We start from the raw sequence: 16067 nt of genomic DNA, 5'->3' as shown, positions 1-16067 counted from the left end.
AAATGTTGACGGTAAGTCGGCAATTTTTCAATACCATCCTGCAAACCATGTAGGTATGTTCAATCTAAGAAAAAAAATTGTATAGAAAAGATGAAATGCTTGGAATGTTTGATCTGGTGAAATAAGAAGTAGGCATGCGATATTTAATTGATTTCTTCGTGGACCCCCCGGAGCTCCGCTGACGATAAAAAATATTCGGCTCGACATCTGGTGCATCGTTTGTGCAAACTTGTTTCCGTTAAGCCGGCTTCGGCGCAAGTCAGGCGGACTGGGAGGATTGGAGAGAGAGTATATAGTCGAGGACCTTGTTTCGTGGGATATCCCCTGCAACGCGCAGTCGATATTGCGCGGATTCGATCCATTTTCGAATTTTCTAACGGCTTAACAAGCATCTGTGACTTGCCTGGTTCTTAAACTTCTTGCCGTTATATGCTCTTTGCTCCCTGTCTTTGAAGATATTACGGTACCAGAGAGAGAGAGAGAGAGAGAGAGAGAACAAAGAGCCACCAATTAGCATATGAAAAAACCTCTAACTTTGCTGCGCAATATTCAGTGATCACTCACAGTAATATTGCCAAAACATTGCAGCAACAGAACTTTTCAAAGTTTTGAATATTTCTGTTACATTGCGCGAACATTGCAAAGTTTTCAGGCGAATGCGCAATAGTTCTGCAATGTTGCAGTATAAAAATATCGTAGCAATTTACACACAATATTACGCGCTTTGTGGGAAATTTCATGTGCAATTATGCTCTCAGTAATCACGCAGCGAACTACATAAATCGATGACACCAACTGTGCGAGATTTGCAAGAGAATTTCGGGTTCCAAAAACTCCAAATACCTTGAAGTATTTTAAAAAACAGCTCGACACTTGGACTTGAAAGCAATAAAACCTTCAGGAACTTTTCCTTTACACTTGAACAATTCAATTCGCTTCCACCCTCGCATATATTGTTTTACTTATTCGAACAGGGTGACAAAGCGTCGCCGGATATATTGGATATTGTCGGAAAGTCCGAGTCGAATAGTTGCCAAAAATGCGGGAAGATGCGCCGACACATCCCTGGATAGCCAAACTGGGTTAATAACGTGATATTAAAGCCCCGGGTGGTCTCAGATCCCAGGGGTCCTCGTCCAGCTTCTACTGGTCAGTGCGACCCAGAGTTAGATTGTCCGCTGATCCGTGCTGCCCGGTGTTTCATTATCAGCCCTAACCGTTATTCCTCGAACAACCGCGACGCCCGGCCACACACTCGTTATTATGCCCTAATCCCAGTGTTTTACATGTTATGAGGACGCCCAGAATGGCTCGTAACCTTCGGACTTCAATCTTGCGTTATTGCTCCGGTCACACACGCCCAATTTCTACCCCGTAACATCCGACTGATTTTACATAAATTTCATTTCATTTCATAGGCTGCACCTATTATCAAGACTCGCTGATTTACTTACTTACAGGAAATACTAGATTCCGCAACTAGTGCGCACACGTGTTGCGCGTAGTATTTCTCGCAACCGAATGCGCTAAATTCGATTTCTCGTATTCCAATGAGTGCGCAAAATAGAATATTCCCACACTACTACGTTTGGGTACGCAAAATCGAATTTTGCACACTCTGTTGGGAAATTTTTTTTTCTAATTCGGATAGCGTGAAACATGTGACAAGAGTCAACCAGTATTGGGTAACCCACAATCTAATTTGATATCGTACCGTTGAACCTGGAATTTCGCAATATAATTATGATTTCAAAAACCCTACCCAACGTGACAATATTCCGTTTGATCTTTCATTCGAGACACTGGAAAGAACAAAAGGAGAAAAAATAAAAAAAAACCAGGTCGACTAAGGCTTTGGAAGCAGGCACTACATTCCACCTATTATACATATTTGAGTAATATAATTGATTCGCGCCCCTCGAGGTTCGTCGGCTAGCCGCGGTGGTCCAGGGCGGCTGCGGGTCGCGTGACGCGTGACGCGTGCAGTTGTGACGTGAACCCCGCCCACGCACGCTCCGCACGCACGCACGCAGGTCGCACGCCAACGCACTATTAACGATATTAACACGCGTTTAAGACCAAGTTGCGAGTTACCCATGAGAATCCCGCGACTCGATACATGCGTACGAATTGGATTCTTAATTATTGAATTAGCAGTTTCTTCTTTTTTTTTTTTTTTGTTGCTCATTCGATATTTCTTTTCGACTATGATGTCTCTACTGTGAGTCTCACGCAGTACGCTGCAAAAATTTGAAGATACCTACGTATTGCAATTGAATTTGCAATGTTTCAGGAATATTGTGCAATGTGTTCGAAATGTTTGAAAAATTGCCAGCGTTACGTTCCCACAATATTTCTGCAAGGTTGTAGAAATTTTGCACAATGTAACTAAAAGATTATAATTATATTGCGCGATGCTTTCGAAATATTTTAAATATATCAGAACATGCGATGTAATTGAGAAATTACAACAGTATTGCACAATCTATTTCAATTATTTTAAACCTTTCAAAATTACATTTCTGCAATGTTTCTGCAATATTGCGAAAGCATTATCGTGCAATGTGGCTAAAACGTTGTACAAGTATCGCGAAACATAATTAAAAGTATGTAAAAATATAGCGCACTCTATTTCAAATATATCAAACCTTTTAAAATCACGTCGCTAGAATGTTTCGACGATAAAATTTTTGCAGGCATGTCATGAAATATATGCGGAATTCCATGCAAACTCACCAAATGTCTAACCCTCAGAATTTTTAATTTCGTTAAAAAAAATTCTCCAATTTTACTAACTCTGAAACAGCACCCTGAATTTTTTTAGATTTCTTATACAACTGGTTAATTATTTATAAATATTGAAAGCAATTTTGAAACGGGAGTTTTTAAAAATGTGTAAAAAGTTCGTAATGAAACCAGTCCAGAAATGTTCTAATTGAAAAACAGAAGTTTTGACAATTTTTTGGTCATTCACAGACCGCTTAAACAATGTTTCAGTTCATCAAAAATTTTTTACAAAAGTCCTAAAAGAAAATAGAAAAAATCAGTCCATCATATGCCCGGTCTTGAAAAGTTTGGAAAAGAAAATACAGTGTTGTATAAAAAAATCTAAAAAAAAATCAGGGTACAGTTTCAAAATTAAGAGAATCGCAGAATTTTTTTTTAACAAAATCAAAAACGTTGAGGTTCAGACGTTTGTTGGATTTGCATGTAATTTTCCATGTGTGAAAAGCCCTTGCACCAATTAATATAAGCCGTTTAAGGCAAGCCCGAGAATCTCTTATAAAATCCGCTATCCCAGTGAAGGCAATAAATCTCAGAGCCTAGACTCTCGCGGCGAAGGTTGGTGCAGAGCGTTAGCGATTCGAGGGTGGGCGCGCCCTCGCATAAGCTGGTTGTATTGTAGCTATTACCAAGCCATGCATCATTGGTAACAACCGCACGATTTCTGCTCCCGGCGCCTGTGCTACAGCTCGACAGCGGCGCTGCAGAGAAGCCGAGGAGATGCTGCATGGCCACGCAATGACCAGGGTGCAGAGCGCAAAAGGTTACAGGGGGTTGCGCCTGGGAAACGGAGCACCTGATGATGGCGTGCTACGGGCCAACCATCTAGGACCACCCAGGTGCGGACGAGACGAACCAGATCCCATCCCTACGGTATTAGCATCGTTTCGAACATTAGCCGAATGCGTTGACGCACGGTGAAACTGGGGAGCTTCTAGGTACCGAGTATTACTCATCGGACGATTTGTCCGCGTTAATCACCCTTCGGAGGGTCTAAGACACGCGGAAACGCGTGCAGCAGCAGTTTGCCGCATCACAATTTTCTATAACCATCGAAAGCCAAGATCAGTGCAGTCATTTGTCGCCTCACGCAAACGATAAATCAATCCAAAGATCAATTTTTAACATTTAAATTACAACGATTATAACGTAAATTACTATCGCTATTTCGGTTTCAGGTATGACAACTCGGAAGGCAGCAGACGCTGGAATATAGACAGAAGCAACATTATATAGTTTATATTTTTCTGCATTCGTTCTACGCAGTTTTTAATCAGCATTATCGATTTCTTTGCGTTCAAAAGCGTAGTTCGAGCGTAATGTTTTTTTTTCAGTAAGTAATTTTCCCCTTGCCATAACTCGGTCAGAAAGGTTTCAAACAATAATTGGAAAATGAAAATTTATCGAAAATCTTGGTTATCGTCCGAGGGGCGATGTCACAAATTCAAAAACACATAAGGTTTAAAAAAAAATTAGTCATTTAATTTCGCTGAACATCGATCGAATGCGGGGATAGATCATTAGGACGACATATACTACTTTAAACAACAGTGGATCGTTACATAAATCACAGTTCCATATTCTGTAATTGATAACGAAAAAATAATACTGCACTGACGGAACCGCGTTCGAGCTGCGAGTCCTGAACACCATTCGCTGAACGAATAAGTAGATGGGTATACAGTATACGAGACAATAAACGCCCCAGTCTGTTACATTAATTCGTAATAATTCATGGAGAACGCACCCCTGTTTTTACCCCGCGAACACACCTTGCCACCCTATCCAACAAATACTGCAGTTCGTGACCGGCGCAGATTGTTGTTTTAATCAAATTAACGAGTGCACGCGGTCGTCAAGGTTTATTTATGGGGATTAGACAAATTTTGAAACACGAATTTTAGGGTATTCTCGAGAAATTTTCCGCAGTCAATTTCGAGCAATTCACACCGCACCAGAATTTTCAAACTTTAGTCTTATTATAGCGGCATTCGAACGCGGTTACATTTAACAAATCAAATACTCAGTTGAGAAACCTTCAAAAAATTTATCAATACATTTGATCTATGTATTGATCGTCGCACATGAAGCTCTTGTATGAAACTGCACGGCACGTCAAGCTGGAGTGCATCTAGAAACAGCGAGCGCCAACATCGCCACCACGAGATATGAATTTCCAGATGCGGAAAGACAAGTAGGACGGGAATTCCAGGCAGGTGACATGCCCGGTGATGTATGGTATCTTTTCACGCCATCGTACTATCAGTTACAAATTATATATACCTACAACGGTCGATTCAATATTAGCTTTACTTATAGACGTCAAGAATGTGTCGAGCCTTCGAAAGAGGGAACAGCTCGTCTCATGCACGTATCAATAAAATACAAAAGCGAGCATATTTGAACTGAGAGTAAATGAAATTTCTGTTGAAAGATAGTCAACGCCCATCTACAACCCCTTTGTAAAGTTAATTTTCCATTCTTGATATTTTCAACTCTGCGATATTTCGTGCAATGCACCCCAAGATTTTTTCAAAAAATTTCACCGAGATTCAAAAATTCTCTATGGAGAGTGCCCCAATTCACAGAATATTTTGAAGATTAACGGTCTGAAATAAAATCGAAAATAAATTCGACGTTAGAAATTTTCGAATGAAAAATAATTTTCTCTGTTTATTTGATAATTATTTCAAATTATGCTTTGGAAAATACATAATATCGCTGAAATTCTTCACGAATCCCAAACCTATTCTGAATTCCGCAAAAATTTTCGGTAAAATTCTGTGACCGTGATTGAAAAATTTTTTGTATTTGCATAAGTGACAGGATTATTTCCGAGTTCTTCGAAAAATTTCACATATTACTCGATGAGTTTTAACGGGATTCGTTAAAAGAAAATGTCCAGCATGCGGGGCGAAGAACGGAAAGCAGCACCCACCACTGGCTGCAGCCTCCTGAGGAGGACGTCGGGTGGCGTCGAGTCGGGCGCTATAGTAACAACACGAGGGAAACATAGGGAAATCAATATGGCTTCCGTGCCCGCGAGCCTGCCGGACGGGCGAGCCCATTATGAGGGGGTGTTACTCCGGGCCAATCCCCGACCATCCTCCTCGCGGGGTGGAAAAGGGGCGCATGTGCGTTGCCAGGGCAGCCGGATGGGTCGTCGCGGACGTCCCGGTGGCCACGGCGAGGTCGCTGACGTCCTCCGCGGATCCCTTCCTCGTCGGTCAGAATCGAATCGACGTGCGACTGCTCGCGGGTCACCTGGCATCGCCGAAATTCCGTCACCACATATTCTAACCATCTCTAACTTGACCCCGAGATGTAAAAATATTTAAAAATAAAAAAAAAATATTTAGTGTAAACCCTATCCATATTTTTTTTTTTTTTTTTTTCTATGAAAAAAGATTTGGGAAAAAGTAAAGCAGATAAAGTAGGAAAAAAATTGATATTGAATAATTTGGGCATTTTTAACAAGAAAAAATGTAACTGTTCACGTCTCAGAAGGCAAAGATTTATCATTCGTAATATATTGAAGACGCAATCGAAACACTTTGCAAATTGAAGGAACGTGATCGGTCATGTTAGATCAAGACTGCAAATTGATGACGTTCAATAAGAAATATGCATTTCGTATTCCGAATACGATTGTTTCATTTTTAAGTTTTCAAGATAAAAATAATGATGTTACTTTTGGTTTTTTTACCAGATGGACGTGACAGACGAATAAAAAAAGGACCTGAATATTACATCAGTGTGGAGTTGTACGCGCGAAGTTGTTCGTTAAGATGTTTTAGAATAAATATGTAACTCTCTGCATCAATATATAGTTATAGTAGTTAAATTATTCTAAATGCCAAGCAGGGAATAATACTTCGAAAAAATCTGCACATTGAAAAATACAGGTATTGCTAAAATAAGAATTGATAAAGTGGGCTGTTGAGGCATCACATTATTTACCGATTGGATCTTCAAACATGCCGAAAATGCTCAAATTTCGTGAGCAATTGTATGAAAATCCGGATGGGTTGGATTTTAAAAGTTCAACGCGGGTTCATTTCCATCCTGGATTATTCTGACGCAATTCTCGAACACCTTCAAAGATTTTATGCAAAGAATTTTCAAACACATTGGATTACTCGGGATTCACGAAACTTTTAAGGAAATAGTAACTTTTTTCGTAATTCAGAACTTATCCTAAAATATCTCTCGAGTATTTTGAACATCCCCCGGTATTGTGGTTTGGCCTCGAATTTTCATTCCTTAATTGGGAATCTGAAAATATTTAAGAACTTTCTGTGAAATCTTTGTTATTCTCGCTAGTTTTCGGCTTCAATTTTAGACCCTAAAACTAATTGATATTGAACTAAATCTTTGTAAACTACTTTGGATATAAACGGCAGGTATAGCAATTACTGTAGTGGAATTAATGTAGCAATTAAACGCCTGAGATTGACAATTATTCACTGAAAATCAATTAATCTCGGTGCTTCAAAGTTAACTTGGGGTGAAAATTAATAATTGAAATAAATTTCACCCATTAATTTCATTTTGAACTGCACGCATTACAAGGACTGAATATTGGCTATTTTCAATTTTATACACGAAAGTACAGAGAATTGCACAAGTATATTTTATAATTATATGATCCCAACGAATATCGAGCTAAATCGAGCTAACAACGCTGCAGTTTCGGAATCTTAGGATATAGAAACATGAAAAATTCCATTCAAATACAAAAATTAGGGTGGTCATAGTTACTGCTACGGTATCGTTAGAAAGTACCGCATACGTCTATGGCTTCCAGGTTTGTGAGAACTCGCTGACTGTGATATCATGCTCGGGGGGGAGCTACGGTCAACAAGCACTCGAGCGGGAGTGTCGCATACGAATACGTCGTTGGTGGTTTTGAATCCCATAGATTGAATCACAACCTGCTCTCATATGGAAAATCTTCATATAATGCGGTTGTTTTGGCAAGATTTAATTCGGCAGCTGTGGTGTGATGATAGTGTGATGGGGGAAGAGAGGGCCCTTTTTTTGTTGTTCAAACACCTTGTGTCTGCGCCCCAATGCGCTGGTGCTATAGCGCATTGGGAGGCACGGCGGGGGCCCCCTCTTACGCATTGGTATCAGCGCTTGATTGGGAAGATCCTGCTCAACAAAGTCCAGCGAAAACTTTGGAAAAGCAGATTTGAGAGAAATTGTGTCAACCCTAGAGATCAGATATCACAGCGAATGGCGTAGTTTTTACCTTACAGACTAATTAGTACGAACAAATAGACGTATAAGCTGCTAAGTGTGATTCATGTATAAAACCGTATTCCTCCCCCTCGCAAATTCCTTGCACATTTCTCTGTCCCAACGTATTAATTCGTCGCAGAGTTACACACGTCGTTGGCCGCCACAGACGTATACGGTCCTTCAACCGAGAAGTTTCGGACCACCCCGTCATATCGGCAGAGATTCGATCGTTATATAGAAATCAGTATTTGATACCAGCACTAGTGAGAGAAGTTTCCAACTTTCTCCCAAATCAAAGCCGCGCGGCGGCGGCCCGTGAAAACACGAGCTCGACGAGCAATTGGACCGTGGTTGATACGATTCTTTCAACGCCGTAGATAATACCTGCAGAGCACGAAGGTTGCGCATCAGTCGGTAACAGACGTCGGTAACACCGTCGAGTAACCGAATCACCAGTGTCGGTAGAAGAGTTTTTGCTGGTAGATTGATAAAGAAGAAGGCTTTGCGGCTTTCGCCGGTAAGTGGAACTAAGAATATCGTCGAGAAAAGAGCGAACAATTTCTCTATTAGTTCGACGCGCGACATTTTATATGCCTGTGCAAAAACACGGCAAATGAAATAGAATGAAGCGTAGTTTTAAACTTGAATCTAGAGATATAAGAGCTTCTTCCGGTCTGGTGCCTTGTCGACGGCCGTTCTCAAAACGTGATTTCTTTCGGTCTTACACATCGCGTTGTTATCACAAAATTGTTCTTTACTAAAATGTATCTTTTTTCGATGAGTAGCGGCGACTTCGGTATTGAAATTTATATAATACCGCTGATCCAATATAAAAATAGCTATCGTAATCATGTAGTATTACTATTTTCGTGGACTGCTCAGTTTTATCTATGTAATAATAGATAAAATGCGTGAGAAAAGTTTTGTTAATTAATTTTTGTTTTGATGATTCTTTAAACTCTATACAAATATTTTCTCTTTTTCCTAATGCTTTGATTGCCAATCTGTCGATTCTGAACTGAAAGAATTCAGTTTCGAGCATAGACGAAGATGAAAATCGAATGATATGAGCCGGCGATTTTAGTCAAAAGGTCAGCTGACGCGGGGGCGACAGGTGTCTTCGATAATATTGGTCATACAGTATTACAAAGCCACAGTATAATAGGCGACCAGTGAACGACGCGAAACGTAAACAAGATCATCTGAGAATTCGCGGCGCCGCAATAAAGACACTCATTGAAATTCACAGAGAAATAAGTGAGTAGATTAAAAAATAATGAAACGATCAGAATTTAAAAACTTACTTGCAATCCGTACGAGATTAACAAGTTTCAAGCCGGCAATTGCTACCATTTTTGTTTTGATTTTCGAATTCTGTAAAGCATTGTCACAGCTGGAAAAGCATCAATTGAAACTCGACGGTCGTGTTGTGAATAAATGATTTTACCAAAGTCTATTAGTTTGGCCTCATCCCATTAACGATATCGAATAATTTAGATTTGAATCTATCTGGACGTATATTTTTAATACAGGTAGCATAATCTACGGATGGATAATGTACTGTAAAATAAATTTCTTGATAACGAAAGCCACGTCCCAGGCTTAAGCCAAGGCCAACGATCATTGCTGTGTGAATTGTCTAAAACAACGTCAACGATGCTTACAATGAATATGGCAATTGAAACCTCAGAAATTGTGTATTTAAATTATTCTATAACTTGATTGTAGCTTGATTTTTGTGAAGTGGTCGCGTCTGTTAAATTAATAGGACGTACAGGTACTGTACACGGTATAAAACAGAAGTGAATGATCTAAAGAAGTTCTAGAAATAAAGATAAACGGGAAAATAAAATGCTCTGTTAAAATAATGTGAAAAATTTCATCCACGGAAGGTTAACGCCTAATCGTGATACGATATCGGCGAGATTACGAGCTACACCTCGTGCTTTTATCAGCGATGAATAAAATAATTCAATTCTTAGCCGGTGCAGAGCATAGACCTCGTGAAATTGCCGATGCTCGAAATTATTATTTATTCTGTCTATTTATTGTGATTTTTCTTTTCCCCTTTTTTTGTTGTGAAAGTTGAAACTCTACTTGATGTCATATAAGGTTTGCCGCGCAAGTTAATTCGGCGTTCAAAACAACATAACAGTGAATAACACCATCTCGTTCCCGATGTATAATGTTGTCGTTATTCCTTGTTAAATTTCCTAACACTAGCTAATTTAAATACATGACCATTATGGAATATACATACATCCAATGTAAACACCCTGCTTGAGCATGACAGTTATCTATTTCGTTTACATGCACGATAACGGGAATAAATGTACAAAATATGTGTTGTTTTGGAAAAAATTATATTATCATTTTTCATCCCTTCTTGCACCACAATTATGCAGTACTAAAATCAATCGATTCATCTGAAATTCTTGGACCCGATAGTTTCTAATCAAGATGAATACTGATGGAGAATTAAGCCATTCACTTTAAAATGCAAATATTGACTCAAAGTGCCTTTGTGTGAGTAAAGACACAGTTTTTGGAAGGTTTTGACATGTTTTGGACATGTTTCAGAAATTGAGTTATTTTTTCTTCAAAATTAGCATTTTTCTCGTAGTGTCAGAATAATTCTGTAAAATAAATAACAGGAATTCGATTCGTCGGAAAATTTTACCCCTATGCAGCATACACTGAGAAAAATTTTTAGTTCCGGTTACCGCTCAGTCCTTAACTATTTTCATTTTTTACCACAATCAAAAAGTATGGTTCTACGTAGAAAATAAAAATTACTATTCTTTCTCATTACGATCACTCTTACAATATTTTCTTGTAACTGTTGCGAAAATTTAATACTCGTGCAACAATAAATTGACGTTAAAGCCTTATTTAACAAAAAAAAAAGTACAGTAAACCGAACAAATTGATTTTGGTTCGTAATTACCAAAAAAAGATCGACAATAGCGCAAAATGTTAATCCCAACAATATTCAAACAGTTTTTTTAACGATACGTGTTTCACTGAATTTTTCTAGTAACTCGTAACAAATGAAATTTTTCTCAATATGCCTCGAGAAAATCGTAAAAAACTTAAATCAAGATTCTACGCTATTACGGTGTGCAATAAATCGAATGTGTTAAAACAAACGAGACAGAAAAAAAAACTTTTTTACTTTTCCCAGGAGAATTGGCAATGGCGCTGACGATAGCCTTGCCGCTCTCGGATTTGGAGCCGGATCATTTCTACGCCCTGGGTGTACGCCTCCTGTACGATCTAGGTGTCAGGGCGTTGGCGGGGGTGGCCCCGGCGCCAATATCACCGAGCAGCGGAAGCGAGAGCAGCGGCTTCAGCAGCGGCTTCAGCAGCTTAGCAACTTCAACAGGATTCTCAACTCCCGCCGAATCCAGACCAACCACTCCCGAGGACATTCAGGTCCGTATCCCCCCCCCCCCCCCCCAAAGTTTAGAGAACATTTGTAATCGAATAATTTTTTACCGAGGAGTTGGTCATTCGCAAATTCGGTGACGCAACGATTTCTAAAAGGAATCGATTTCTTGTGATTTCGACTGCGAATTCCGTGATTTCCGAATCAATGAGATTACCAGCGATTTCGTGTGATATCTGCTGATTCCAACGATTACGAGGGTGATTTCTCAGAAATCATTGACTTCTAGACTGTCGATAAGTGAACATTGATTAATTATCATAGATTAACAATAATCAAATTACGATTAGGGATACATGGGTATTCAATCAATAACGTAGGTTATTAAAGAAAATGAAATAATTTCTTTATTCTCTTATAAACATTTTCATGAATACTTGAACGTTTTTCACATATAAAAGAAGACAAACGCTTGCTTGGTTGGAAAGTGGACGAGTGATTTCCGAAATCATATGATTTTTTTTTTTGTCGATTCCCCATGATTTCCTATACATTTTCAGAAATTGCGAGGAAATCAGGAATCACCCGATTCGAGCGATTTCTAACAACTTATAGCGATTCCCTGTCCGATTTTGGATGAAATGTTTCAATGATTCCTTAAGTGACCAGCCCCTCGTTCCTTACAGTCGAATCAATATCCATTCCCAAACTGTAGAATCGAATATCTTAACAATATTTCAACCGTTGAAACGTTAATGAAATTTTTTTTATTCACTTACTCAAGCCTTTCACCGAAATTTTGCACAGTATATCCGATACGAAAGATTCGAGAAATTGCGAAACTGCTGAAAAATTAAAAAATTGCGCAACACATCTGAAATATTATTTTATATCTTGACAGTTTACGTTACTGCAATCTTTCTGCGATATTATGAGCTGTGTGGTTTAAACTTTTCCATCTTTTCTCGACAAGCAGGAATTAAACTTATACGTATAAAGGCTCAACTTCAGTTTTTCGTCTGCAGCCCCTGTTAAACCTCCTCCGCCCTCTCCAATGCCTCGTGGTTAGTCCACCGACTACTACGATCGCCTACGGAAGCAGAGATTTGTTAGATTTGGCGGGAAACATCCGTGGCCCCGGGTGGCCTATACTACACCCGAATCTTCGACGGAATGACCACTCAATTTTCACGGCGAACAGTTCCTCGTACCATCGTCTAGGTGAACACGGCCTCATCGAAGATTATCCAACGGTAATGAGAATATACACTATACCATTTTTCACCACTTTTATACTATGAATAAATTGTTTTTTGTCTTCAAGGGTTACTGCCGAATGTGGCAATTTTACAGGAAAAAAACACGATTAGGGTACCGAAGTATAAAAATATGGTATTTTCAACAACATCGTTTACATCTTAATATATATTTTAATAATCGATCTGATTTGTTCGTATAAAAACTCCTCGAGCGTGCATCCGGTTCTAAATCGTTCAAAAAGAGAGACTCGATCGAATAAACGATTATTGTGTCTTCTTCCTGCATCCTTTGGTGGTCGGTATATTCACATTTTCGAAACATTGTCAGTATCAACTCGACACAAATCGGCCTGCGTTTGTGCTTTCCGTTTTGAATTGAGGGTGGCAAAAATTGGCAAACAGGCTACGCAAGATATCATCCAGTACCTGAGACTCCAGGTGATTTTACAATAACGAGCAACAGGGAAGTGAACCGCTTTCTCTACAAGATTGTAGGGATACGTTATCGGCCGTTGTCCCAGAAAAAACTGTTTGCTGGGCGTCCCGACGTTCGCGAACTTCGAAGACGAACTCGGCAAGCTTATATTCGTCAACTTTGCCGATCTGGTCCAGATTTTTGATAACCTCAGACCTTCCTGCGTGGGTGAATAAAGAAGAAATTCAACTGACCGAAATTTTTACAAAATTTTTCATCCTCTTCAACGTCAATTGGGCAAATGAAAACATTAAATTTTTCCTTTCACTTTACGATTTCACGGTAAGGATGATAAATTTACGGGACACGAGCTGACTAAAAAATTATTGTAACTTTCTGGATCGATACTTCAATAAGCCGTGAATTTCTATAACTAAAAATGTTTTTTTGGCCAAGTGCTTTTAAGGTATAATGCTGACGCACAACAAGTACAGAAATCAGCTCACTTTCGCCAGGTCGGAAAAATGGGGCATTTTTTGCTTCTTTGCCAAAGACGTCGCCTCACGCCCGACTGTTTTAAAAAAATTCTGGACGTCACTTTTGTACTGGGAAATCGTCGACATGATGTTAATCATTCACAATTGCGTACTATAATCGAAATTATTTAAGAAAATTCTAAAATCAATTCACATATGCAATTATACCGATGACACTTCTTCTTCTTCTTCTTTTTCTGTTTCGTGAAGACAATTGCAAGTCTCGTACACTTTCATTCGTATTCCGTCGCCAGGCAACATTCGATCTGATCAAATTCGAAGCCGTACGACAAGAGAATTATTGGTGTTTGAAAGAATAATAAAAAAAAATAATTATTTTCATAAAAATTGAAACATTTCAACTTGCGAAAAAATAATCAGGCAAGTAAATGAAAGCTGAAAAGAATTTTTCAGAATTTTTTTGAAAAATATCTTATAACACTTCTCCACTAAAGTCACGTGAAACTGTTGATACTGGAATGCACATTAATTTTGAATAATCTTGTTGATTCAATGTTTGTTCCAGAGACAGTGTCAGGACTGCAGCTTCTGCGAGCCATCGCCAATTCTCTCGTTTTAACGTCGTCTACACAACAGGCGAACGACGTAACTAACTAACCTGTGATAAATTACGCGGCAGCCAGCAATAATAACGGAATTTCGATTAACGCGCTACGAAGTACAAATATATTAAGTATGATTAATAGTTTTATGATAGACCAAAGATTTTATTTATTAGCACTGCGCATGAGAGAATGAGTATAAGATGAAAAAACTGAATCGGTGACTTTATATATACAGTATACACGAACACGGTGTACGATTTAGCCGAAAATTACGTAGCGCTCTTGTATTGATGACTGAAAAGAATTTTTTTATATTCTTTACTGACGAAAAATAGTTCCTATGCTGGTTACGGGCTGCAACAATGTGCAATATTGACGTGTCTCGAAATCCATTATACATTATATATTATACTACTATATTATATTGTATTATATTATACTTGTTCAACGTTAAGACTCAAAAGAATATAATATCAGATGATCGCATTATTTTTATTACACGTATAAGAATACATTATAATCTCTAATGCTTTTGTAATCTTCGGAGGAGTGCATTTTTGGTAGATTATCCGTTACGGAGGAAAATAACTCTGCACGCACTATCCGATTCATGATTTACTATAGAAATTGTACGTACCTACTTACATGCAAGTAACGCTGCATATATCTTTTCTTTACTTGTGTGAAATGTTTATCATAAGTAACAAGTGATGTGCTGTCCTAATTATTGTATTATGTTACGCATGCCTCACCATTTTACAAATGATCAATCACAACGTACAACGTTGACCATTGTTCTTACTAAAATTAAGAACAATTTTATCTCGAGAAAAAGACAAAACCGCAAAAAATTAAACGAGTGTACAGATGCAAGCAATCGTATTTAATATTAAATTTATTTATAATTCAATCAACTCAACGCGACGAAATAGAATTACCTACATGACAATTTGCGTAAAGTTTATCGCACTTGGATGCTTGCGAAGTTAGGCTAAAACGATTCACGCGTGATGAAAACTCGGTTGATGGCCGATTGCCGTTGTTGCGACAGGTATTCCGTGCCTTTTGCGTAAAATGATGTAGTTGAGAAGGATCGTCCAGAGACGGCTGACCGTTGCGAAGATAAATGTTCTCGAGAAATATGACCGTGGTTATTTTTAAAATGAAACTACCATTTAAACCATCTAAAGCGGCACGGGAGGCATTTACAATCGGGCAACAATAGTGATAAAGGTTTTATTCTCTCTAACAATGGACGGCCATTGTTGCGAATAATGGCAAAGACAAAAGACCGCCGACCCACCTACACGCCACCCCCGCGCATCCACCGACCACCAGTACCGTGCTCTCACCGAATCACGTGACCGCCAATACCGCGCTTTTAAAATATCATCGTACCCACCGTTTCGTCCGAGCCGCGTGAGTTGTTCTACATTCCAAAAATAACCCGGCGAAAAAGGATTCCTGCAACCACTTTCGAACGAGTATTTCAAAAATTCAGACGAATTTCTCACGAACTCTGATTTTATTTTAATTATGTGTAATATGTAGATTTGTTTCCAATCGATGTATCCAAATACAAATAAAAATTTGTGCCAAATCATTCGAAATAGTTTATAAGTATAACGGTAAACGCATTTTCAAGATTTTCGATCAAGTTCGGAAGTATTGAAAAAAGTTACTAATTTCCTGAAATTCAATCAGACCTCTGAAGATATTCGTATTACGTGAGAATATTCTACGTTAAATATCAAGTAATCAGAGCTGTCAGAAGTGTTCGAAACGTGACTAAAAAACAGTTAAAAGTAACAGAAATCATTCGAAATAGATTATAGACGATGAATACATTTTCAAGATTTTCGATAAAGTTCCAAA

General features: G+C 38.7%; 2 protein-coding genes across 10 annotated transcripts in view; one reads left to right on the top strand and one right to left on the bottom strand.

Moving 5' to 3' along the window:
• The window catches only part of LOC124175042 (transcription factor Sox-2), a 304766-nt gene that overhangs the window by 264891 nt on the left and 23808 nt on the right, over positions 1–16067 (bottom strand). The window lies entirely within an intron of this gene.
• On the top strand, positions 9165–14757 carry LOC124175043. The gene is made up of 4 exons (XM_046554879.1): positions 9165–9285; positions 11213–11463; positions 12442–12669; positions 14153–14757. Exons 2-4 carry the CDS (start codon positions 11224–11226, stop codon positions 14204–14206), a joined length of 522 nt encoding a protein of 173 aa, XP_046410835.1. The 5' UTR covers positions 9165–9285; positions 11213–11223; the 3' UTR covers positions 14207–14757.

This window comes from Neodiprion fabricii, chromosome 2, assembly GCF_021155785.1.
Source record: "Neodiprion fabricii isolate iyNeoFabr1 chromosome 2, iyNeoFabr1.1, whole genome shotgun sequence".
Classification (NCBI taxonomy): Eukaryota; Metazoa; Arthropoda; class Insecta; order Hymenoptera; family Diprionidae; genus Neodiprion; species Neodiprion fabricii.
Note: the sequence above shows the minus strand (reverse complement) of the source record. Positions and strands in the feature narration are given on the sequence as shown.

Excerpts from the sequence above, each read along its gene's own strand:
- LOC124175043 (XM_046554879.1), top strand. The coding sequence starts at position 11,224 with ATGGCGCTGACGATAGCCTTGCCGCTCTCGGATTTGGAGCCGGATCAT. Across the intron at positions 11,464-12,441 it reads CCACTCCCGAGGACATTCAG|CCCCTGTTAAACCTCCTCCG; the intron begins GTCCGTATCCCC and ends TTTCGTCTGCAG. Across the intron at positions 12,670-14,152 it reads TCATCGAAGATTATCCAACG|AGACAGTGTCAGGACTGCAG; the intron begins GTAATGAGAATA and ends TGTTTGTTCCAG.